Below are 24793 nucleotides of genomic sequence, written 5' to 3' on the forward strand. Positions count from 1 at the left end.
AATCACTGGGCTAACAATTGTAGTTTAATTTTTCTAAGCTACTTTTGTTTACTCTGCGTTGCTTCTGAATGTCATTATCTGTTGTGTTTGCACATGCTTGTGTTGTGGGGTTTCTTTGCTTGTGTGTGTGAAGCACATTGAGTTGCTTTGAGTATGAACTGTGCTATATAAATAAAGCTGCCATGTCTTGCCTAGAGTGGGCCTCTTCTAAAAATAACACACAGTGATGGAACATTGTGATTTCCTGCAATTATCAAACTTTGAAAATGTAAACATTAACAGAGTTTTATAGAAATAAAGTGTTGCATACTGCTAGTTGTCGTTTCCTGTGCATTGTTAAATTATGTTGGGAATAAATTGAGAAATCATTAACATAGTCATTATCTTCACAAATGTATATCAATAATTATTAATAACAACAAAATTAAACTTAATTTGAGCAACTTTGTTCATTCATAACTACAAGTGCTCAGTGTAAATCTTAAAAATAAATTCACTCGCTAAAAGTTTTCCACGTGGGTGGTGCTATTGAGTGGCACAACCCACAGAAAAAGAGAGAGCGAGAGAGAGAGAGAGAGAGAGAGAGAGAGAGAGAGTGAGAGAGAGAGAGTCGGGTTGCTCGCCAAACATGGTCCAGCACCATCAGGGCTGCAGGTTAGATGGAGGGAGTCGCCTGAAACCTGGATTCGACGCACTGTAGCTGGGGCGTGGGCCTTTGTGCCGTGAAATTGTCCACGTTCCCCCATTTCATCGTGGAGAAATGAAAGCATAGGCTTTGGCGTGTGTGGAGGGAGTGGGAAGTGTGCCGCAGTGAGCATAATCTGATAAGGGCTTCTGTTCTATCCTAGCTCCTGCACTGCGCTCCAGGATGTCACTCGTGGGAGAAAAGTGCGTGTGGCCGCAGGAGGGAATACTCAGCTCGTGCTATTTCCACCCGGATGCCGGCAATTTATTTGCGGGCGTGTCGCTGAGCATGGCATCTGCGCACTTAGCTTCTCCTGTGATACGTAGGGATTAGTGCGTATCACACCCTAAAGATCCCGGCTCGTCATTTTCTTGAATATCTTGTACCCCCCCCCCCCCCCCCAATTGTAGGCTATTTTTTTTCATTAAGGTGCGATGGCATCAAGTGGGTTTATGCGTGCTATGCAGTCGCAACAAGGTGCATGCTGAAACTTGCACGGAGTAAAGTGCGCACCATCGCAGCTAGCTGGACATTTTCTTTTGGGGGGGCGGACATGCTCTGGATCCCAAACAATCCCGAGGTCGTACATTGGGAGCTTCCGAACTGCGCCACTACATGCGAGTGCGGCTGCAGGTAGGCGAGCCACCACCGGAGAGGACCGCTCCTCATCCGCATCCTCCGCACGCAATGTCGAGGGACTGACACATCAGCAGGGATGGATGCGGCGGAGGATTCGAGCAAAGATCCACCACTTGGATCAACGTTTTCCTCTGTACCCGATTTGGACTCTGACATTAACGCAAATGCATTCAGGCCCATTTATGAGAACGGCGCGGATGACAATGTCAACGTCCAGAGCACAGCCCTGCGAGGGGCCAGCGACCCCAGCGCCTATCCCTCTTTGGACTACCGCGGGCTGGTCCGCCAGAGGTTCATTCGGCGAAGTTTGTGGGTGTCGGACTCCGAGGAGCAGACGCTGGACACGGCGGAGTGTGTCACCAGCACCCCGGTGCTCAACATCGATCTGCGCTCCATCGTTGGCCGTACTCGCAGCCGGACTTTTCACACCTCGCCCCGGGACCACCAGGAGAAGTCGAGGCCGGAGAGTCAGGTGGAAGTGAAGGATGACACCGGGAGCAACGGGACCAGCGAGGAGAAACGTGACGCGTGCCAGAGCGAGGTCAAGGAAGAGGGCGTGTCAAGTGACGTCACCGGCAAAGCAGGAAGTGATGAGAACGAAGAGGAGCCCGGAATGAAGGCCGTGTCCACCTCACCAGGGGGGCGCTTCCTCAAGTTCGACATTGAGTTGGGGAGGGGCTCCTTCAAGACGGTTTACAAGGGGCTCGACACAGATACTTGGGTCGAAGTAGCTTGGTGCGAACTCCAGGTAGGTTAATTAAGGTGGTGACGTCACAACCCCCATCATTTGTTACACCTACACCTGAGAGCCATTAGGCTACAAACGTTGTTTCAAAAGTATCCGCCTATTCTAAGATGCAAGGGTGCAATTATTAGGCATTATACGATCAGAACTTTGGGGAAGGACACCGATCAGTGAGTTTCAGAAAAAGGAACAATTTAGTATTTCTATTTAAACCACTTTTAAATTAACACTTCACTAGACCCACGCCATTCACAGGGAATAGGGAACCACCAACAGCAAAAATCCACATATAATTGCCGCCCATTGAAATGCATTGGAAACAATAGTTTAACCCCCCAAATTCTCCAAGAAAGCACAGCTAAACATTGGATATAACATGTAACGTTTGCATGTTTACAAATCTCCTTCTCTGACTTTCATGAAATAAAAAATGTATGAACATCGCCGGTCAACCAGGTAGCCGTGAGTTTGCTAAAACTTTGGCAAATGCTTAATACCACTTCTACTTTGTATAAAAAACTGCAAACAGGCCAATACACTTAACAGATCCGCCAATTTCCTCGCTTCATATTCTGTACATGTTGCCTCTTCCTTTTTGGCTCGTATCGGATGCTGGCTGTTTTGTACAAGTCCCGGTGCCCGCAATGATTATTTTGCCCTACATTGTTTGTCCTCTTTTTAACTACACAGTACGCCGCTTGTTTATTGGCTCCGGCACAGATTCAGCCCTATCTATACAATCGGTCTTGACTTTGTATATAACAATGTAAGAATAGCTAAACAAACAACCCAAATTTAGAAAATCAGATGATGGGTTCCGGAGTAAATGTTTTTTTGTTGTTGTTGGTTTTTTTGTGTTGCATAAAATGGCTTTTTTTGGGGAACATTTTTGCGTGATAACTCCATTTGAAAATTTAGTGTACAACAATATAACTTCAGTATTAGTCCTTGTCTCTTTGGTTTAATCTAAAAAAAAACCAGAATGAGCTGTTCAAATGCCTCTAAAATCCTCTGTAACAAATAAATTAATGAAAAATAGAATCGATGACTAAAGTAAACGACCTATTCTACTGCCCACAGTGCTCTCCCCATGAATAATGTTCCATTCCTGCTGACTTTCTAGGGCGTGATATTGTTTAAAACATTAGGGTAACGTCGACTTGGAGAATGCTGCACAATTTTGACCCATACGAGTTCATTGGTGGAAATTAAAAATAATAAATATTCCCGAAAGTCGTTCCCCAAGGCGTACAAGCCAAAGAAACATTTGGGTATTTCATACGATATGTAGCATGTTTATTTTAGTTTATTTTTTAGAGTGAAGGGACTCTATTACAGGTAAACACTATTTTGGCCAGAAGTAACCTTGAAGCTTGATAACTGTAAGTGTAACTTGACATATGACTAATCTGAATACTGTACGATCAGTTTAAATGCCATCCATGTGATGAGCAGATTAGCCTAAATCTCAGATGCCCTTTCACAATTTCAAATCTCCCAGAGGATTGCATTTCAAACTCAAAAATAATGGTGTACTTTTGATGAAGTTAAATAGGTGTCCTGCTTTTAGATGGAACATACGGTGGTGAGGGTGCAGTAGGCCATGAAGTCAAGACTGAGTCAGCACCTTAGCTCAATTTTATGAACTTGTAATTTACCATAATTTCTCTTCTTAATGGTTATAACATCGTGATTTAAACTCACACGGACCGGCAATGTCAATTTATTGATTCGCTCAAGGTTCTTGAAGGGAATGATCTATCTTGTAGAGGATTCACATGCAGATTAAGTCGTATAATTAACTAAGTCTGAGTTATTCTGTACTACTAGCAGAAAGCAAACAAAAATGTCAGGAAAGGGTTCTAGAACATCTGATCTTGATTTGGTGCGTCATCATCCGTTTAAATGGTAGCAGGTGTGTGCTGACACACATTTAACACGAATTTCGATGTGATTGGTTTAATCTTAACACAGCCACGTGCCAGGAAGAAGAGGGTATGTACACTCTTGAAATGATTGCTGGTAAGGCTGTGCAATTAACCGAAATTCATTTATGATTACGATTATTGCACTCAATGGTTAAAAAATTGACATTATTGGTATTATTATATACAACTTTGTTAAAATTGTACTCATTGAACAATGTTCTGTTCAAAATGTGCACGTTCTATTGAAATTACTTAAATGTTGCAATAGTCCAACGCCAATGCATGTTTCTTTATACAAGGAAACCAAACTTGAATTTATACATTTAAAAAAAATATATTTTAGGATAAAATAAATTTCATTTGTTTGAATACTGTTTCCATTATTTTTTGTTTTGTTTTGTACACCAAAAAATGATGATGATTTCTATTATTACTAAAATAATCGTGATTAATATTTTTTCATAACCCAGTATCCCTAATTACCATATATATTTTTAATTTTGTTGTACATTTTCTAGTTCACATTTATGCTGAAAAACATTTTGAAATGATTTGTCTAGTTTATTTTTTATATAAAAAATGTACATTTGAAAATGGGCGTCTAAAGCTCTGTATCTTCTGTATATTTTGCCTCGAGATGTGATTAATGATTGATTTCATTCAATGTTCAATTAATTAACAAAATAATAATTATTATAGTTATTTATCCAATCATCATACATACACATGACAAACAGTTCAAAAGTGTAACACCATGGATTATCAGTGCAATAAAAACAAAATTCATTAATTATTGACAATCTGACGTCTCAATCAAAAAACATTTTCTTGGCAAAACACCCAAAAATTGTTTTAAATACAGCTTTTTCTATGGATCTTATGAAACTACGTTACTGTACTTCATGCTCTATGATGATATTAAAATGATTTAAATCTTTCTAGGTATAAATAAGTCCTAACCATTCACTTGTTATTTATTTATTTATTTTTTGCCATTCATATCAAATATGCTGTATTTAATAGTGAAGTAATACATTCAAATCTTTTTTTTATTGAAGGGATTAAAGATTCTCCGGGAGAATGCTTAAATCTTAAGTATTTCCTGCCATCTGTCAAAAGAAAAAAAAAAAAGAACAATCTGCACTACAATAGAGGGCGGGGGTTACATGTGGGGTGTGCAACAGGGACGACACGCTCTTGTGCATCCAGTATGACCGTGCGTGTGTGATTGTATTTATGTTGTCTGAGCAGCTTCTTAGGGGAGCTCTAGTGATGATTCAACCCTTCTGTGCCTTGAGACCAGGCCTTGCCCTTTAGTGCATCCTTGCCTACGCACCTCTCTTACAGCAAGGCACGCTTGCGTAGCTGTTGTATAAGTCACAGCATGAGACTGCAGAAAAAGGAGACTCACATGAATCAGGTCCTGGCTGCTGAATGCCCCAAAAACACACGCTGAGGAACATGAATCAAACAAATTAGGCAACCATTTCGCAAAGTATAGAAACACCTTTTTGAGCACTTTTTTTTCGCTGCACGTCATTTGATTGATCAGGCTGCGCTGAATGCTGAGCATCCGTTCATGTACCTCAAGTGTTGCAACACAGTTGCGCCTGGGGAGTATATCGTGCTGATGCAGCCCTCTGCAGCAAGAGAGGGGGGAGGAAAGGGAAAGGAGATAACAACAACATGTGCAATGTATGGATATGCAATCGCTGCTGTGCAAAAATCATAACTGCAAGAGATTAATATATTTTTTTTAATAATAAAACACAGCTCAGGAATATATTAACAAGCTTGAGAATTCTTGAATTTAGTGATCATTGGCAACACTGTGACCTCGAGATTAGCAAATGTGCCTCACATTTCTGAGGTTCATATGGAACAGATCCAATTCTGTGATGGCAAGTACTGTACAAGTTTTGGCAAAAGTTTCTTCTTTTTTTTTTTTTTTTTATTATCCCCAAAAGTGTTGTCAAAAGTGGCCGAATTAAAAAAAAATAAAATAAAATAAAGGTCCGATCAGCACAGTTTAAGACATGCCGCAACAAAACACCAGCTTTGGAAAATCTGGTTCTGCTGAGTTTTATTATTCCTATAAGACAGTTGTTTGGCTTTGCCCAATAGATCCGTTCTTGAATTGTACGTTTTCTAAGAGCTAAGGAACATTTTGGTAACTTTAAAGGAATGATTCACACGAGCGTCATAACCTTCTACTTGAAGCCTTGAATAACCTGAAGTCAGTCCAGGTAAAGCTTTATCACTCTCATGAGCATCTGCGGAATCGGAATTTTGTTGCTGCTGAGTTCCAGTGTGAGCAGTCGGCAAAACAATGATATTAAAAAGAGAAAAAAAAAATGCAAAGCCCAAGTTGTCAAATGCTGATGGCTTCATGTCTGTCCGAATGAAACCTGAACCAAAATACAACATTCTCCTGCGTATTTAGTCAAAATATAGCATATGTATAGCATGCAGTCACGCCTACCTCAGTAGCATTCCCAAATCTGCGCACAACAAAGTGGACTGTTATGTAAAAGTACAAAATACATTAAAGGCAAAATTGTAATTAAATTGCTAGTGCCCATATCTTTCCAACAATTTACGCTTTGATTTCCGATGTGAAAATGACGGTCATTGAACAAGAAAGTTCCTGGTGGTCAAAAACATGAACACCGTATTGTATATTTCATTCAAAGTGGATTAATTTCCAGCAATATGAGTTTAAGTGCACCTGCAGGCGCTCTATGCACAATGGGCAAACCCTGCAGTACTGCCAAAATCCCCTATCTTGCCACAAAAATGAATATTTTACCATAATTTCAAAGTGCTCCGATTTAAAGTGTTTTGATATATATTTTTGAATCATTAAAATAACACGCTCAGTTTTGAGTAAGTATTTTCTCATAATTTGAATAAAGTCCTTTTTAATTGTCATTCCTTTTTAATTGTCATGTATAGAGGCTCATTCGGAAGAAGCCTTTAGATTGCGCCGAGAGTGGTGCAGAGCAGACGTAATCCGAGATGCGTGAGCTTGCACACCGTCACAATGGCATACTGAAATCCGACTCCTCGGCATCGGTCTGTAATCGATGCACGCAGAGTACAGCGTAACAGTGTGTCTGTTACAAAGCAGCCTCCTCATTGAGTTGAACAGTGCACATTAAGAAAGCAAAGACGTCATGCGTGTTTGGAATATGCTGACTCAAGCAGCAAGGAAAGGAAATGATGATGAAGTCATAAAATGTGCATCTTTATTTGATGATGTGGTTTGATCCCAAGGCCCAACATGAAATAAGTCGTGCGTGTCTGAAAATATGGGTCAGATATGTACAATGTTGTTTTTATTCAACACACAAGAAGAAATGGGCTGAAAAGAACCCCCATGTTTTGTGTTACGCCGCACTCGTGTTCACTCTCAACATGAGCTGCAGGCTATTCACAGTTTCCTTCTGAAGTTACTCAAGTTGTAAGAGCGCTTTGAAAGGTTATTTTATTTCTTCTGTATTTAATATTTAGCACGTCCTCCGATACCATACCACCAATACTGCAAATGGAAAATGAGTTGAATTTTAGCGTGCTTGAAAAGAATTTGTCTTTATGAATGTTCCAAAGGAGCGGAAATTGTCCAAGGTGGAGAGGCAGAGGTTTAAAGAGGAGGCCGAGATGTTGAAAGCACTTCAGCACCCCAACATTGTCAGATTTTATGACTTTTGGGAGTCGCCATTGAAAGGAAAGAAGTGCATAGTTCTGGTGACAGAGCTCATGACCTCAGGGACGCTGAAAACGTGAGTTTTCACCATCTATTTACACCGTGTTAGCTCATCTCCAACATTTTATCGTGATTGTATTAAATTCCCCCTTCAGGTATTTGAAGCGCTTTAAGGTGATGAAGCCTAAAGTTCTCCGGAGCTGGTGCAGACAGATCCTGAAGGGCCTCCATTTCCTCCACACCAGGACGCCCCCAATCATTCACAGAGACCTCAAGTGTGACAACATTTTCATCACGGGCCCCACGGGCTCTGTCAAGATCGGCGATCTGGGCTTGGCAACTCTGAAGAGGGCTTCCTTCGCTAAAAGCGTTATTGGTTAGCCAATAATTTGACACCTAAATGAGTCAATTGTGACTGACCAATATAGATTTTATTTTTTTTGGGCCAAATCGAATCTATAATTGGTCGTCCGATTAATCGGTCAGGCCCTAGTGATTACTTTCTTTAAAGTCTAAATTGAATTATTAGCCGTACAATTGCTCCATCTGTGATTCTATTCAGAAATCAATTTGTTTTGATGATCTAGGCACACCAGAGTTCATGGCCCCAGAGATGTACGAGGAGCACTATGACGAGGCTGTGGATGTCTACGCTTTTGGCATGTGTATGCTGGAGATGGCCACATCAGAATATCCTTACTCTGAGTGTCAAAACGCAGCACAAATCTACCGCAAAGTCACCAGCGTGAGTTTCCACGAAGCTTTCTTAAACTACAAATGGTCATGATATTTCTTTTAAAGTCCCTGTAAAGTGGAATTAAACAGAAGAGTATATTTGTCACGCTGAAAACATAACACATTATTTTTGTTGCACACTTTGTTGCATTTCCATTTATTTCCTACACCAAGGTTGACAGTATTTGTTCTTTTTCATATTTTGCCTTCCCTGAACTTGCTGTGTTTAGTTTGGCAAATAGCTAACAGTGATTGGAGGCAACGTGTTATAAGTGTTCATTCAAAGTACTTTCAACTCAGTATCGCAGCCATTAGCGTTAGCCTAGCTTAAGTTTGCTAACTTAATGCCGACACACAAAAGGAAACGCCATTGGCAGGCCTGTGGAGATAAGCATTGTTATTACAGTCTTTCTAAACAATCATCATGCAACTGTTCCTTTAGTATAATCACGTCAGTTCCACAAATAAACGGAACATCCAACTTCTTGACTTATGTCAATCAACTCTGCCTGTGTCACACTACTGCCACCTTCAGGCGATAGCATGTACAACATAGTGGGCAACACAGTATCTTTAATATGTCCATTTTATTAAAATTCTTATTAAAATGAAAAACTTAAAAAAAACTCAACGTAAATGGGCATTTAAACACAATTAAAAGTAAGTTTTTTGAGTGTTGTAAGATGTTTTCCGTGTATTTTGTTAATGCTGCTGCAGTCTAACAAGTACCATAACATTGCCACCTTCACTTACCTTTTTCTCTCCCCCCAGGGGGTAAAACCTGCCAGCTACAGCAAAGTAAGCGACCCAGAAATTAAGGAGATAATTGGGGAGTGCATATGCCACAGATGGGAGGAAAGGTGAGCGTGTGACAAAACTCGTGCATGCAGGTTGACACTGACCTATAACCTGAACTCTATTGTTGTCTTACTGCTCCTGTGTTATGACGTCAACACCAGTATTAGGCTGTGACACAGTTCATGTTTGTGTGCTGCGCGTCATTCAGTGGCCTGAGTAGCCGTTGTTTTGCTCATTTCCCGCAGGTACTCCATCAAGGACCTTTTGAACCACGCCTTCTTTGCAGAGGATACAGGTGTTAGGGTGGAGCTCAACGAAGAGGATGATGGGAAAAAATCCTCCATTGCACTGAAGCTGTGGGTTGAGGATCCTAAAAAGCTCAAGGGGAAGTACAAGGATACTGGTGCAATTGAGTTCACTTTTAACTTGGCGAATGAGGACCCAGAAGTTGTTGCGCAAGAAATGGTAAACCAGATTTTAATTGGGAAATGACTTTTTTTTTTTTTTTTTTGCGATAACACTTTTTCTTAGGGGGCACGTTCCTAATAATAAAATCAATGTTTGTTTAAAACACTAGACTTTTCGTAACGGTGAATACCAGAGCTGGGCACTTGACCCTTTTTTGCCAGCCAGTCCCCCACCCCCCTGCCGCAATCTTGGGAGCCTACATGCAAAGCAAAGCACAGCAATAACTATCTGGTTTAAATGAAGTTTTATCAGAAAAAAAATGATCATTATTATCTTTTCAAGACAGATTTTGCAATGCAGCTTGCATTTTCTGTCATTAGATGGTGAATTTGAATCTAATTAGGTTGCTGGTGTGTACACAGTATGTGCTCGAGTAATGCACCTCATTAAATTAAGACATTTAATCCCAGTCTCCTAATTGAACATAATGTGATTTATATCTATCCTTGTCTCGTTGTTTGGTGCAAGACAGCTCTCCATCACACTTGGCGGTGTTTCAAATATTTTCTCATGTAGCAATAATGTTATTTTTTTTCTGTCAAGTGTATTTGACAACATTTTATTGATTGTTTATTGGGCAAATTAAAGGGTATAATAATGCTGCCTTGGATGGAGGACATCTTTGGAACGGTGGACGACTGGTTAGCACGATGGCCTCACAGTTCAAAGCTCTAGGGTTCGATTCCGGGGATCTCCGTGTACTCTGGTTTCTTCCCACATTCCAAAAACATACGTGGTAGGTCGATTGGACACTCTAAATTGTCCCTAGGTGTGACTGTGAGCGCGGATTATTATTTGTCTTTTCTGCCCTGCGATTGGCTGGCTACTCACGGTGTACCCCGCCTATTGCCCGAAGACAGCTGAGATAGGCTCCAGCACCTCCCGCGACCGTTGTGAGGATAAGCTCTCAGATAATGAATGGTTGGATTTACTTAGCGCGTCTCCTGTGTGTCTCATAGGTAGAGTCTGGCTTTTTTCTGGACTGCGATGTGAAGATTGTTGGGAAGTCAATCCGCGACCGTGTGGCTCTGATCAAATGGAGAAGGGAGCGCACCGTCTCGCCGGGAAACGGCGATGCCTCTGTGAAGAAGACGCAGCAGAACCTCCTGCAGGTTCCCGGGCAACAGGGCACCATGTTGGCGACAACTGAGTATGACGACCAGGAGGTGGAGCAGCAGACTGTGATTTGTACAGTCCCCGTCATCACGTCTACTACATGTGAGAATGTGCACATGAAACAAACCTCAATGCTATGTCATGACTCACCGAGGCTGTCATAGCATCTTAAAAAAAAAAAAAAAAAAAAAAACCTCCCACTAGTCAACATTTCATCACTCGGGCGATGATTTTGAAATCAAATACTACTCCTGTGTCCTTGTTCCTTCTTTGTCCTTCATTTGATTAATTAAAAAACTCTACACACGTTCTTACAGCAGACAGTAGCGTGAGCTCCACCATGCAATTGGATGATCTCGGCAAACATCAAAACGACTCCTACCAGTCGCCGCCTGAGACCATCTGCGCGGCTCAGTCGGTCTACAGCCCTCCTGCGCCGCTGGAACCTTGCGTGCAGCAGGTTTCCTACCAGCAAACCACAGCACAGGTCTCGCATGACCAATACATACAAGAATCCACACAATTACATCAGGGAGCCTACCAGCAAACCACAGGTCAGCTGCATGCTGCAACCTACCAACAACCTGCTGCACAATTGCACCCGGGGCTAGATGAGGCTCAAACAGTAAGTACATCGTAAACCTCGCTTTTTTTCTTCTTCTTGCAGTCAAATATCTTTGCATGTTGTAATAACACATTTGTATGTCCTTTCTGGGAATCATGTCCGATCAGCGTCATCACAATGATCCCTCTGTAAGCCCTAACATCACTACTTGGGTCGCTGCGTGCCCCAGACATGGAAGTGCCTCCCAGGTTGAGATGTCACAACATGAGACGAACTCAAGAGTGTGTTTATCTTGCTCGTGTACCAGAGACAGCTTATTTTCTAACTGTTCCCAAAGCTTGTCTTTATTATCGCCCCTCCTGTCCTCTAATCAGTTTTGCCATCATGACTCAGCGATTTGTTACACTTCACCTCTCCTTCCCCTGAAGCCGCCCCGCCCCTCAGAACAACGACTCAGCGTTCCATGCAGGACGCAGCCACACCGCCACTGCGGGAGTTGCATGTCTCTCATCCGGTTGAACAGGACACAGAGAAGGGTTTCTTTGGGACACGCCCACTTTCACTCTTTGCCCACATCTGCCCAGATGACTTCACTCTGTAAACCTGCCTCATCCACATCCTGTCCGCTCAGTCTTCCATCTGTTTTGACGCCATCAAAACGTCGCTCGCCACCATTGAATTTGCCTCACTCAAATGCTGATCTATGCAGGAATCTATTTGAGGCCGGAGATCTCAATCTTCTTAATCACTGTCTTCATCACATCGTCGGCCGAAGAACAAGTTCGCCTTCACTCTCAGAGAGTGGCGCTAACCGTCATGCATCACCTTTATTTAAGCATGTACACAAGAGTCACAGCCTTCAAGTCCCTGTGTTCTCTTCTAACGCCGGTCCGGACAATAGCCTCCTCTTACCAAGATCTAACAGCGCAGGCAGAGCTGATACACTGGTAGGTTAGAGAAGGACGCTGTCAGGCAAACGCTGCCACTGCGGCAGGCTGCTGCATTTTTTATGACCCCGCACGCTGCTTCTTTCCGTAAGCATCTCCATAGAAAGGTACAACAAACAGCATTTGCGCCTGCTTATTCAAAATGACGCCTTCATTTTCGATAGTCTGCGATAGAGCACAGTAGGTGTGCAATGGTTCACAAAATAATATGCAGGCCCAGTGAGTCATGCCACTGCAATTCCCCTTCTCTCTTGGATTCCTGCCCAAAAAGATATACTACCTCTTGGCTGCTTTAGCACACAGAGAATTTTGACCTTGAGCTTGAGTTAGCACTCACTATGCAAACACTTTTGCGTTATGAGTCATTGCGTAGTTAATGTGTGCTGTCATATTTGTTTCTGACAGACAGTTTCTGCTCCATCGACGCCTGCCCCTCCTACGCACTCCAGTAGACAGACAGCACAGAGCTTCCCAGCTGCAACGCCCCTCGTACAGACGCAGCTTACTGCTCAACCCGGCCAGGACCAGGTACTTCATGAAAACACTTCATATTTGTGATATAAACACTACAGAAAGCACAACAAGAGATGCAACTTGTGCAACTTTTCACACAATTGTTTTTACCAGCTAATGTAGGCCCAATCAGCTATCCCTCTGGAAGTACAGAAATCTTGACTTTATTTTGGCAGATATTCTTTAATTTCTAAATAAACATGCAGCTTTCTATCCAAAATGGAACTAAGACTTAACTTTGATAATATGTGACGTTAAGTATTTAGGTCCCGTTGGCTCTATTTGCCTAAGAAATAAGCAGAGCTGGGCACTTGGCCCTTTTTTTGCCAGTGAGTACCCTGCCCTCTGGCTACGATCTCAGTACCGTTCCGGCCTCGACCCTCCGGCCATATTCGTAAAAATTGTCGACCCCTGACCCCGTTCAAAAACAAAAAACCCTGCAGATTTATATTATATTGGCTAATTTATTATTCAAATTGGGTTATTATGGTCTTAGTTGTCTCCTTCTTCTTCTTCTTCTTCTTCTCCATGAACGTGCCCAATGCAAGTAAGTACGCACTGTTGGTGTTATAGGGATTGTGGTATTGCCCCTCCTCTTGTAACGGTAGCAGGTGGGAGCTGCAGGTTACGCAATGTCAAAATAAGGAAAGAGAGGCACGCTTGAACGCACGCTGCTGTCTCACGTCTTTTCATACAAAAACTTCGCACTTTCAAAGCATCCAGAGGCAATTTTTGTCATCTGCCCATTTCGCGAGTTTCCAGAGGGCCGTACCGTTCTGCCCCAGGGGTGGATTGTCCCAGCTCTGGAAATAAGGTGATGCGCCCCAGTTCTTAGTACAGGTTGAGCTACAGAAGTTACGCTTTTGTGGTCGCAACTGTCCTATGTATGGATCTGGGGACTTTTTTTTTTTGTTTGTTTGTTTTTTGTTTTTTTTGTTTTTGGGTGGTAGAGGATGCATGCACACATACATCCAAAAATAAAACACCAAATATCATTTAGATTTGAATTGTGGTATTAATTTGTATTCCTATATCTGTTTGTCTTCCTTAGCAATTATCTGCTGACCAGACTACATCTCACCTGAGTCCTCCTGACATATCTACTAGTTTTCCACAGTCGGCCCCCAGTGCACCGCCTCCTCTACTACCCTTGCACATCAGCACACAGGTGTGTAATAGGAAATTGGCGTAGACTATTGCGTAAGGTTGTTCAGGGTAAATATGGTTGACACATGACACCTGTGTAAATTGTTTGACTTGAATGGGCGACTTTGTTTATTGTGTATCATTTTCCCTTTTTCTTTCCCAGTTTCCCTCTCCATATTGTGTTCAAGCAGGGGGCCTCAAGCCCCCTCCTATTTCCCCGGCTCCCTTAGCTAGCCCTTACTACTCACCTTCACCCCACCCTAGCATCATTCCCTTGAATCCTCATCCCGCTTTTAGCACCCTTCGTTCCACACCTCAGCAGGTGTCCAGTTTGGCACTCCCTACCATGACCATGTCCTTTGCAGCACTCCAACAGCCGAGTGACCCAGCTACATCCTATCCGAACATTGGTAGCTTCCATTACACCCCTTGCATACCTTTCCCCCAGGTACAACCCTTCCCATACCCCGTCCCCCACCCTGAGCAAGAACTGGCTGAACAGGTGAATATTTGACTTGTAGTTCTAACTGTGATGGTTGGGTGATTGGAAATGAGCTGGACAAGTTGTGCTTAGCCCTTGGAGCAATGCATGCTTAGGTCATGCATTAGGGCATTTAGAAGCTATTTGCTTTATCTTTTAATCAATTCACCAAATATACTTTTTTTTCCTAGGTGCAGACAAACAGTCCACAGGGAAATTTAGAAGATGTTCAACTTTTGGCCCCAATTCAACCTGTTCTACCTACTATTCAGATGCCTCTCTGGGGAAGTGGATCAGATATAGAAACTGTTGCAGCCTGCATGGACTTAAATGTAGCCGCTGCATTTCACACCCCAGCGCCACTCTCATCTGCAGCTGATGTCGAAAACCAAACCCCAGCACAAACTGCTGCTTTAATCCAGCCCCAAAGCCGAGCAACGGGCCAAATGCCGACTCAGTCTGCCGCTTCAGTCTCATTTCAAGCTCCAGCTGCAGCTTTAGCGCCAGCTGAAGCCACAATTTCCATATCAGGTTCACTAAAAGTCTCATCTACAGCCTTAGATGATTCGTCTGCATCAGGACAAACCCAAATCGCTGTACCTGGGTTGGTCTCAGTCCCATGCTCCGTCCCTCTACCAGCTCAGCCTTCTACTCCTGCTCCCACTTCTGTCCCAGCTCCAGTTCTGCAGTCTGCTGGAATCCAGACAGCGGTCTCAATGACATCTGAATGTATAAGTCAGACAACAGCTTGTCAGAAAAAAGAAACACCATCTACGTCTTGCACCTTACAACAAGATCCCTGCATAGAGGTATGACAGACACTAGACTGTATTATTGAGACTAAAGTGTACAATAGATTAGAATTAGAGTGCTGCCTCCTTTATTAATAACAAAACCTTCAAATCAACTGACATTAATACAAATGTAACACCGTTTTATTTAAATTCAAACAGCTGATTGAGTTTTCCCTACATTTTAATTTTCAGGATGTGTTTCAGGAGAAACCAGTGTCATTGCCCAACTATGCCTATGACAGGTGTGTGTGCATTTCTTTAGTAATTCTTTGATGCTGTACATTATCTAAAAAGGGTTGTTGAACTCAGTGGCCTCAACATCACTATTTTTTTCCATTTTCTCTCAGTCCATACTCTGATGTTGCATCCGGTAAAGAAGCAAGTGATGGTTACGACAGCTTGGCCAGTGGAGGGAAGGGGGAAGGAAAACACAGGAAACATCACCGCAAGTCGACTCGGACACGCTCTCGGCAAGAAAAGATGAGCAAACCCAAACTGAGCATGCTCAATGTGAGAAGGAGGATTCATATTTTATCCGAGGTTAGACTTTCCTTTAACCATATTCTCATTTACAAAGTGTGGCCTCTGCCCCTTCAGGTTTGCAACACAGGTGACAAAATGGTTGAATGTCAGCTGGAGACTCACAATCACAAAATGGTGACTTTTAAATTTGATCTGGATGGTGATGCGCCGGAGGAAATTGCCACTTACATGGTTTGTTCGACTATAAACTTTATCTTCATGGTCTTTCTCATCCACTCTAGTGGCGTGGTTGAAAATATGCTGCCTTGTTTGACTTTAGGTGGAGAATGGATTCATCCTTCCTTTAGAAAAAGAGATCTTCATCGACCAGTTAAAAGATATTGTGGATAAAGCCGAAGACATGTTGAATGACGACACGGAAGGCGAGAGGGTATCCACTTTGAGTTCAAGCCCGCTACAAGGCCAAACCTCTGATGGACAAGTACGAGAGGTAATTTTAGTACTGTCTGAATTTGTCGATACATTTTGGATTATGTGCTTCCAATTTTGTGGAAACAGTCGTACATTTACGGGAATGATCCTCTCTGTTCCAGCAAGACTGTGTGCAAAAGTCATGATCCATAAATGTATAGTCGGAGGCGTGTGGAATAACTTGGGAATCTTTGCAATTAACTGAGATAGAGATTTTGAGCCACGCCCTTTCTTGTGCACAGTGTCAGTCACCTCTGACCTCACACATTTTTTTTTCCCAACTCCATATTTTCCTCCATGAGTTCTTCTTAAAATACTTATGTCCATATTGAGATTCAAGATTCAATCAAGGAAATTTGCATCCATCGCAACTTGTCTTATCTTACTACAGAGTCAACAATCTGGAGCATCCCAGGCTGTCTACCAGCAGAACGGTAAATCACTTTATCCCTCACAGCATTCCTCATAATTCTCTTGTTTATTTTCTAAGCGCATGTGGATTGCAGTTCTTCACACAGGAAAGCGATGGTTCATCATCTGTCCTGTGGAGGAGACTCCCTTTTCCAACCAGGAGCCCACATCTGATGGGACAACTTCGCAGTCTCCGAGCAGTTCAGCCAACACGCAGCTGCCTGGCAGGCCTTTGACGTCGCGAGGTGACTCTTTTTCCTCTGCTGTGCAAAATCTAATGACATTGCAATTTGTGGCGGCTGATTGAAAACGCACTATACATCGTTGGAGTATAATGAAATGTGATTTTGTTTTTTGTAGCTGAGGAGGGCTCATCCTCCACGATGTCGGGTGGAAGTGGAGGATTCATTCATGATCTGTACGGATTCTGTAGTCCCCCGGTTATGTCCAACACAGACCCTCTCTTCTTGGCCAGTCTGTCTCCTCCGGTGTCTGCCCCCCCGGCTCTTCAATCTGTACCATCATTGGAGCCAATCAGCAGTGTGCATCAATCCCAGCCGGCCAGAGCTCAAACTTTGCCACCATCATCTCCACAAACCTCATTTCAAATGGACGAACCACAAAGATCCCCTGCGGCCGCCCCTTCCCCCGTTCATTCCACTTTACATATAGCGGACATCACCTGTCCTGTTTCTGTGGCGGAGGAAATACCATGCTGTCCTCTGGTCATGCCCCTGTCTCTGGATGTGAGCAGCTCACCGGGTGGGTCGCCTCTCACTCCTCTTCCACCCCAGGAGCCGAGTTCAGCCAAAGAGTCACTGTCTCTCTCATACGCCGCCGCCGCCACACGCAGTGAGCGCACGCAGCAGCCTGTGGTGCTCCATCAGCCGTTCTCCAGTGTGGGAGGGGCCAAAGTATCCTCACTGCCCCAGAGCCCGGCACCATCGCAGCACGGCGGAGGACCAGGCGAGTCAGACGGTGAAGGACGACTGGGTCGCGGAGGTTTTGTGGACAGCACCATAAAAACACTAGATGAGAAGCTTCGAAACTTGCTCTACCAGGAATATGCTCCCATGTATCCATCGGGAAGCACAGCGGAGACACCAGGTTCTGGTACAGAGTACATTCAATCTCCTCCTGGGCCAGACAGTGCCACTGGTGGGTCAGGAAACAGTACACCAGGTCCAATGGAGGAGATTCGCTACAGAGCTGGAGAGCAACTGGTAGGTTGGTGAACAACCATTGCAGGTTTTGTTCAATAACACTCATGACTGTTGCCTGTTTTGTCCATCGTCTCCTTTAGCCTCAAATTCCTGAGAGATTGGATAGTTTGAGTACTCTGAGTGACTCAGCTGTGTGTGGTAAGTACTGTACTGTCTTAAATAAGGACTTTTTTAATATTCTAACCGTGCTCTTCACTTGTTCACGCATAGCTCAATTTCTCTTTTTTAAATTGATCTTTGTGTTGACTTGAAATGATTTGCAGCATCCCATTCCAAAAGGCATGTTTCTCACTCTGTCTCCTGCTCTGGGACAAGAGGCCGGTTTAAGGTCTGTTTGAAGGAAAAAAATAAACAAGTCCATTGAGTACGGCAGCGCACCCTCATGTCCCTTTTCTTTTGTCAGATAATCTCAGTTCCTCCTGAATTGGCCAACAAGCGTGATGTGAAGCAGAGGAGCTGGAGCAGCGTTGCCTCGCCAGCACATCCTGCAGGTTACAATGTTCCTACTGAGACCATGACTCCCTCCACCACGATCGGTCGCTTCTCCGTGGTCAGCACCGAGGATGACATCACGCAGAGGACGCGTTGCAGTCGCTACTCTGCACCGCCTGACTTCTATCTGGACACGCCTTCCTCTGTGGCTCCCCAGGGCTCCTTGCCTCATACCATCACCTCAGCCTCTGTACCTGTGGACATCACAGTCCACGCTCGATTCGTCTCTTCCGACTCGGGCGCCGAGAGCAGCCCTGCCAAACTGGCGCCCGTCACCCCGAGTCAACACACTCGCTCGGAGCGCAGAGGAAGTGACCTGATGAAGAGGGCAGTGGCCTTCCTCAGACGTTCAGGACGCAGCAGCAGTGTGCAGAGCTCGGATTCTCCGAGCAGGCATGGGGGCGTGCACGGATCGGCCTACGCCAGCAGCGATAATGACTCGGAGATGGAGGACTCAGACATGAAGATAGAGCTGCAGACACTTCGGGAGAAGTGAGCAATACAATACAAGTCTTTTTATTGTGAATGATTGCTGTCAAGCATTCAGGATTGTGGTCGGACAACTTGGTGTGCTGGTGGAGAGCGTGTATGCTTCACTGGGTTCTGGGGTTTGAGTCTTGGCTTTTGCTCATGTGTGGAATTTGCAAGTTCTTGTGAATGCATGCAAGTGTACGCCTTCTCTTGTCCAAAGTCAGATGGGATAGGCAATGATGAGGTCATGCACTATAAATAATAACATTAAATGTATTATTTTGCTCCAATTCCTTTAGACATTTGAGGGAGATCTCGGAGCTTCAGGCCCATCAAAGAGGAGAAGTGGAGCTGCTCTATCTCAGACTTGGCAAAGTTCCTCCCTCTGGTCTGACGTACTCGCATGTTGCGCCCCCTACGGGTCGCAGAAAAAGGTCCGGCAAGCACAGGCTGAAACCCGGCAAGCTCCTCAGCCCTCTGGTTCAACAATTTCGACATGTCACAAATAAATCTGGTGACTCCAGCAGACCCTGTGAGTATCAAAATATCATTGTCCTTCCCATAACGCTCTCCTTCAAACACATCACACCCATACTGAAGAATCTGCACTTTGCTACTGGTTGAACAGAGAATAGTATTCCCAAGTTAAGTATAATTTCTGCATGAATTCCATTCAGTACCCTATGATCTTCTCTTCTAATGCTCCTCACTAGGGATGCACCGATAGTAAAGAGGTGTGGATACTATACATCTGAAGAGTACTCTTTACTTTTAAAAATGCTCCGATACTATGCATTGACACTTTTTTGGGGAAGTCAATGCAAAAAATTCTGAACAAGAATATGTTCTATGCAGCCCCACTAGTCAAAACATTCTGATTAATTTAGCGTCCGAGGAATGTGAGTTAAGCAGTAAAATCCACCCGTTTTTGTACATATCATGGCGCGGCCATTTTGTCTGTCTACACAAAATGACATTAGAGTTGTTCTTGGGACAGATGATGACCAATCATGGCACAACTTCAGAAAACAGGTGAGCAGTGATTGGTCGTTACCTGAACCACTGTGAGGTCATTTTCAGTCGACAAAAAGTGACAAAATGACTGCCCCTGTGATGCTTATATAAAAAGGGCGGATTTTGCTCCTTAGAACATATTCCACCAACGCAATATTAATCAAAATGCCTTGTTTTTATTATTAACATATTAATATAGATTGCAACTTTTTATGTTTTCGTTAGCTGTCCCAGGAACCGGTGAGACAACTGTGAGTTTAAATGGCTCTCCAGCCAAGGCGTCCGTCGCCCCTCACGACCGGCAGCCGTCCTGTCCCGGCCACATTCCCAGCTCCACCTCGGAACCCGTGCAGACTCAGCAGCCGTGCTCCCTCAAGGGCTCCTTGTCCTCTGACAACATTTATGCTGGTCTATATGCTGGAGACGGCACGAGCACACAAGCTCCACCGGGACCCGGTGAGAGCCCACAAACCAACACAATACGGGATTGTACCTTAGATCAATATATAAACTGACTCTTATGGCCTTTTTTTTTTAGAGTATTTAATGTGCGTTCTTCTTACTCTGGTGTTTTCTCTCCTTTCTGATTAAATCTCTTATCCAGGCTGGGCTAATTACCCTCAACCAACCGAGAGAGTGGCTTATAAATCCAGTAGCAAGCCCAGAGCTAGATTTCTCAGTGGGCCTGTGCCTTTATCTATCTGTTTGTATCTCTTCTCTTGCTGCTCTGCTTCCTTTATTTTGCGTGTCTTTCTCTACTGTGACACACATCAATCTCTTAACTTTTTGTTCTGAACGCAGCTTGTTTTCTTTTTTCACTAGTTTTTTATCACATGTTGCTTTTGTCTTTGCATTTTGTGCTGTTTATTCAAACGCTGACAGAGTTGGCAAATTGGTAATTTGACATTAAGAAGTGAAGCTCTGATTAAAATATAGCTGGCAGCTTATGTCAAAAGTCATTGTACTTTACATGTGAACTGAAATCAAGTGAACAGAGAAAGGACAACTTTTACAAGCATGTCCAAAGTTTGGATAAACACAATATTTGCTCGCATGAACACCCATCCAGATTCATACTGCTTGAAACGCTCACTGGCCACAACGTTGACACAGTACACATGCTCATCCAATAAGGTCCGCTGAAGCGCATCTAAAGTTCCGCTGCTGCTTCTAATGTTTCGGTTGCTTTATTACAAAACATCTCTCAGTATGATGCAACGCAGTCTTACATCCCTTTAAACGACAATGTATTGTTAAACAATGACGTGCACGACGTTGTGTGTGTGAATGCGCCGTGCTCATTCTAACGCATCATTATTCATTATCTTACGTATCGAATCTTGATGAGGCCTTGTATGGTTTCTCATTAGATGTGAGGGTGGTCAGTGAGGCTGATTCAGCCGCATTATATATTACAGAATGTAATATCAAGCATATATTCATAACTCTATCTTTCTTCCTCTCTGCTCCTCACGCTGCACTTTGCTGTTGCGTTTATTTCAGGAGGCTGACCATTTTGCTTCTAATTCAAGTTTATTTATTTATTTATTTATTTTTTTCGTATTTGTCTCAGCAGCTTTGTTAATGCATAGTGTTGTCACGTCCACTAGTCTACTACTTGAAAAGGAGTCCGAGACAAGTTTTGTAAACTCTGTTTTGTTTCATAGGGTCAACACTGAAGCGATTGTGTCTTGGGAAAGAGCGAGGCAACAGTATGTAGTTGATTTATGTATGTAAATGACGTCACGCACATCAGTTTTTCCCGACTTTCAATGAGACAGGGCTCATAATTAACCAAAATATAGATAATTAAACAGTTTGTGCGTCTTGATTGCCGATAATTAATTGCAGCTCTTTTTAGTATGACCAACTTGGCCACTGGGGGCAGTATAATATAATCATGTAGACACAAATGAGAGGTGTTTCACAACAGCTCTAACTACTCTACTAGATGACTCAGAATGCTGCAGTAATGTCAGTGCTGTTTGCTGAGGATAAAGAGTATATGCCTGTGAATATTGTTATATTGTCTACATGTGTTGCTGCACTGTGTGTGTTCGAATATATGTTGCTTCGGTACCCCATCTATGGCGTTTTCCCTTTATAAATGATGTGTCAACCCCCACCTACTGCCGGTCCAGCACCCGTGGAGTTGCACATTTATGGATTTTTAAAATAAAAATTCCCCAAAATTTATAGATATTTTTATACACCCCCCCCCATTTTTTTAAGCATTTTGGGGTGTGAAATGTATTTACCTGTACTGCATCTCAATGGGCGTCAATTATATGCAGATGTTTGCTATTCGCTGGCCGGCCCCTGCGAATCGAATTGATCTCAAATATTTGTGCGCAAGTCAAACCGAACATTTTTTCTTGTCTCAAAAAACTACTACGTTTGGGTCAGTCACATCTCAAGGTTCCACTGTAATAATTTTTGGACAAAATAAGTGAAATAGGATAATTCCACAGCACTCAAGTTGGGAATCACTGACGTACATAACCTTAGTCCTCATCCTCAGGGAATTTTGCCATGTGTGCTATGTTTTTAAATCAAACCAGGGCCTGGTGCTGGGATCGGGGCTGTTAATCCATCGCAACAGCCACCAACCGGTGCCACACCCCCCCCTCATCAACCCGTGATGGGACTGGCACAAGCTCAAGCCAATAACAGCAACAACAAGACAGCAACCTACGCCGGTTCATCCATCAACCTGCCTGAAGATCTGCAAAGACTGATGGACGACTGGACGCAGGAAGTTCTTATTGTCGCTCACAGGCCACGTACGAACTCACTGCACATTGGGGGGCAGCAACATTTGGATCAGATGGTTGCCCCAAGTCGGGTTGCAAGTACATCAGAGGTGAGTTTGAAGTGTATCACACATATGAATAACATGCAGTGTACAATAACTTACATACAAGACAGCACCTTGAACTTGCAGTTGCTCATTTTGTGCATTGGGTTATAATTTCACTCCCTTTTTTATGTGAGGGAGGAGGACACTCAGAGTCACTGTCAAAAAATGCCCATCCCTGCACTATCGGAAGGAATCACATTTGGTTATCTGAGAAAGGGTGAAAAATATCCACTGTGATTGAGTGGCAACCAGTATTGTTAGTAGCTTCAGCAATTCATACTAACCGCTCAATTAAAAATTCCTCACATAGGTGCCAGTGACGGCAAGACAAAAAGTAAAAATATGATAACCATAGAATAGTAAGCATAACGCTATGATTTAATTTAAATATTTTTGAAGCAACACACTGTTTTCATGAGATTTGTGTATTGGATGGTTATCCGCCTTTTGTTTTATTATTGCGTTTTTTATATTACTATAGTGTTTACGTTGAAATATCACCATTCACCTCTAGATGGCAGACATACTGTCCTACACTGATTTCAGTAGACCTAATATTCTTTTGAGGATTTGGAATGACATGCAGAACAAACATAGAGCCTCAATAATTACTGAAGGATGCACAAAATGAGTTTGTGCACTTAATGTCGGTTTGCTTTTCAGCAGTTTTATGCCCTCCTTGAATGGTATTTTTTTTATGCGCGAGGGCCCTTGGTACCAGAAAAAAAAATCAGAGTATGTGATTATTTTTTTTTGTCTGCTTCAAACTATTTTTTGTTGAATTTTGGATCTTTTATTGTTGCTTTTGGAAATATATTGTGAAAAATGAAACATATAAAAAGTACATATTTTTCCACATGTGCACTTATTTTGCCAAGTTCTCAAATTTTTGTCAGGTTGGGAATTAAGTGGTCCTGTGCGGCCCCACTGTAGCACTGAAGAAAATGTGTGCCCCCTCCAGCATTTCAATTTCCCATACCTGCTCTAATTCATTATCCAACCCTCAAGGTGTCATCATGGATGACCCCAGGTGTGGAAAGCGGCCACCTCCCCCCATCATGGACCGACAACGCCGGCATGGCGATGATCAACGTGTCCTCCACAGGACCCGCCACCGCTTGTCAGCTATTCTCGCCCGTTCCATTCCGGGCCTCTTCCTCTCCTCTCTCTCTTAGCCAATCACCTGGGGTGCCCTTTGCCCTTCCTTCCGGAATCTTTGCCTTTCCTGGCACTCCACGCCAGGATGCTTCCATCCCAAGTGTGTCATATCAAGCGCCGGACCCCAAAGCAAGAACTCTTCAATCTGAGTAGCAATGTGTCTTCCAAGTCCTGTACCAAAAAGCAATGTCATTGTAGTTTTAGTCCATGACATGTGCAGATCATGTATATATTGTATTTAACCAGCGCATATGTTACCAATGATCCTCTGGTGTCTCATTTGCATACCTCATGTTCATATCCTTCCATATTATCATTGAGTGCACAGCGATGGTCGATTTTGAAGTTGGTTTCCAAATGCCGACCCACGTCATTGCTTGTTGTAAATTGTACGACTTAAGAATTGTTACGTTTAATGCTGAGACTTCCCGACTTGTGTTGCTCGTCAACCGACAAGCAAGCTACCGTGTGTAATATAGGAACTCTTGTTCGGCTGTACATAAATTGTACAGATGCTAAGGTGCGGACGATGCTAAGGTTGTTGCAGCACCAATCTGCTTTCTCAATCCAATGTTATTTTTTTTCTTCCCTTTCACCTTTCACCAATGAAATGCTTCCCAGCACAAACGCTTGGAATATTCGCAAAAGATCGGAAGGAATTTAACCTTCAAGTTAGAACTACCTGTGAGTGTGCCTTGTATTGTAATTTCTGAGGATGAGCATTTAGTTCCGAAGCAGACATGAGTTATTGTCAGTGTGGCTTTCAATTATATAATTAGAATCATCAAAATGGACACAAAAAAAAATCTCTCAAATGCTATAATCTCATCATTGCAGGTTATAACATATCACAGATTATTAAAAAAAATATAACAACTACATAGGGGTAAACTTACTTGCACAATGGTCTTAAGTCAACCCACTTTTTGTTCCTTAAATCTTCA

The 24793-nt window shown here is 43.2% G+C and overlaps 1 protein-coding gene across 5 annotated transcripts; it reads left to right on the forward strand.

Annotated features, from left to right (window-relative positions):
* Positions 1 to 610: 610 nt before the first annotated feature.
* Positions 611 to 24352, forward strand: wnk2 (WNK lysine deficient protein kinase 2). Of its 5 annotated transcripts, none has more exons than XM_088308941.1 (28): positions 611 to 2072; positions 7607 to 7779; positions 7859 to 8079; positions 8291 to 8448; positions 9210 to 9298; positions 9482 to 9701; positions 10664 to 10922; positions 11138 to 11445; positions 12738 to 12860; positions 13897 to 14013; positions 14155 to 14493; positions 14664 to 15281; positions 15459 to 15508; positions 15614 to 15776; positions 15864 to 15980; positions 16069 to 16239; positions 16612 to 16654; positions 16727 to 16876; positions 16992 to 17854; positions 17935 to 17992; positions 18118 to 18182; positions 18258 to 18838; positions 19117 to 19349; positions 20057 to 20287; positions 20436 to 20534; positions 21499 to 21543; positions 22393 to 22694; positions 23700 to 24352. In XM_088308941.1, the coding sequence occupies exons 1-28, from the start codon at positions 1401 to 1403 to the stop codon at positions 24000 to 24002; spliced, it is 6771 nt and encodes a 2256-aa protein (XP_088165067.1). In that variant the 5' UTR covers positions 611 to 1400; the 3' UTR covers positions 24003 to 24352. The 5 variants fall into 5 exon arrangements, with proteins under 5 accessions (XP_088165067.1, XP_088165068.1, XP_088165069.1 ...); XM_088308942.1 differs by having other exon boundaries at positions 20436 to 20510; XM_088308943.1 differs by lacking the exon at positions 20436 to 20534.
* Positions 24353 to 24793: the final 441 nt, after the last annotated feature.

This window comes from Idiotropiscis lumnitzeri, chromosome 11, assembly GCF_059441095.1.
Source record: "Idiotropiscis lumnitzeri isolate Australia: NSW breed Sydney's pygmy pipehorse chromosome 11, RoL_Ilum_1.0, whole genome shotgun sequence".
Lineage (NCBI taxonomy): Eukaryota > Metazoa > Chordata > Actinopteri > Syngnathiformes > Syngnathidae > Idiotropiscis > Idiotropiscis lumnitzeri.

What these genes read in the sequence shown, in the direction of transcription:
- wnk2 (XM_088308941.1), top strand. Translation starts at nt 1,401, where the DNA reads ATGGATGCGGCGGAGGATTCGAGCAAAGATCCACCACTTGGATCAACG. An exon ending in TCTACCGCAAAGTCACCAGC is followed by an intron (nt 8,449 to 9,209) that starts GTGAGTTTCCAC and finishes CTCTCCCCCCAG; the next exon opens with GGGGTAAAACCTGCCAGCTA. An exon ending in GGGTTGCAAGTACATCAGAG is followed by an intron (nt 22,695 to 23,699) that starts GTGAGTTTGAAG and finishes CCAACCCTCAAG; the next exon opens with GTGTCATCATGGATGACCCC.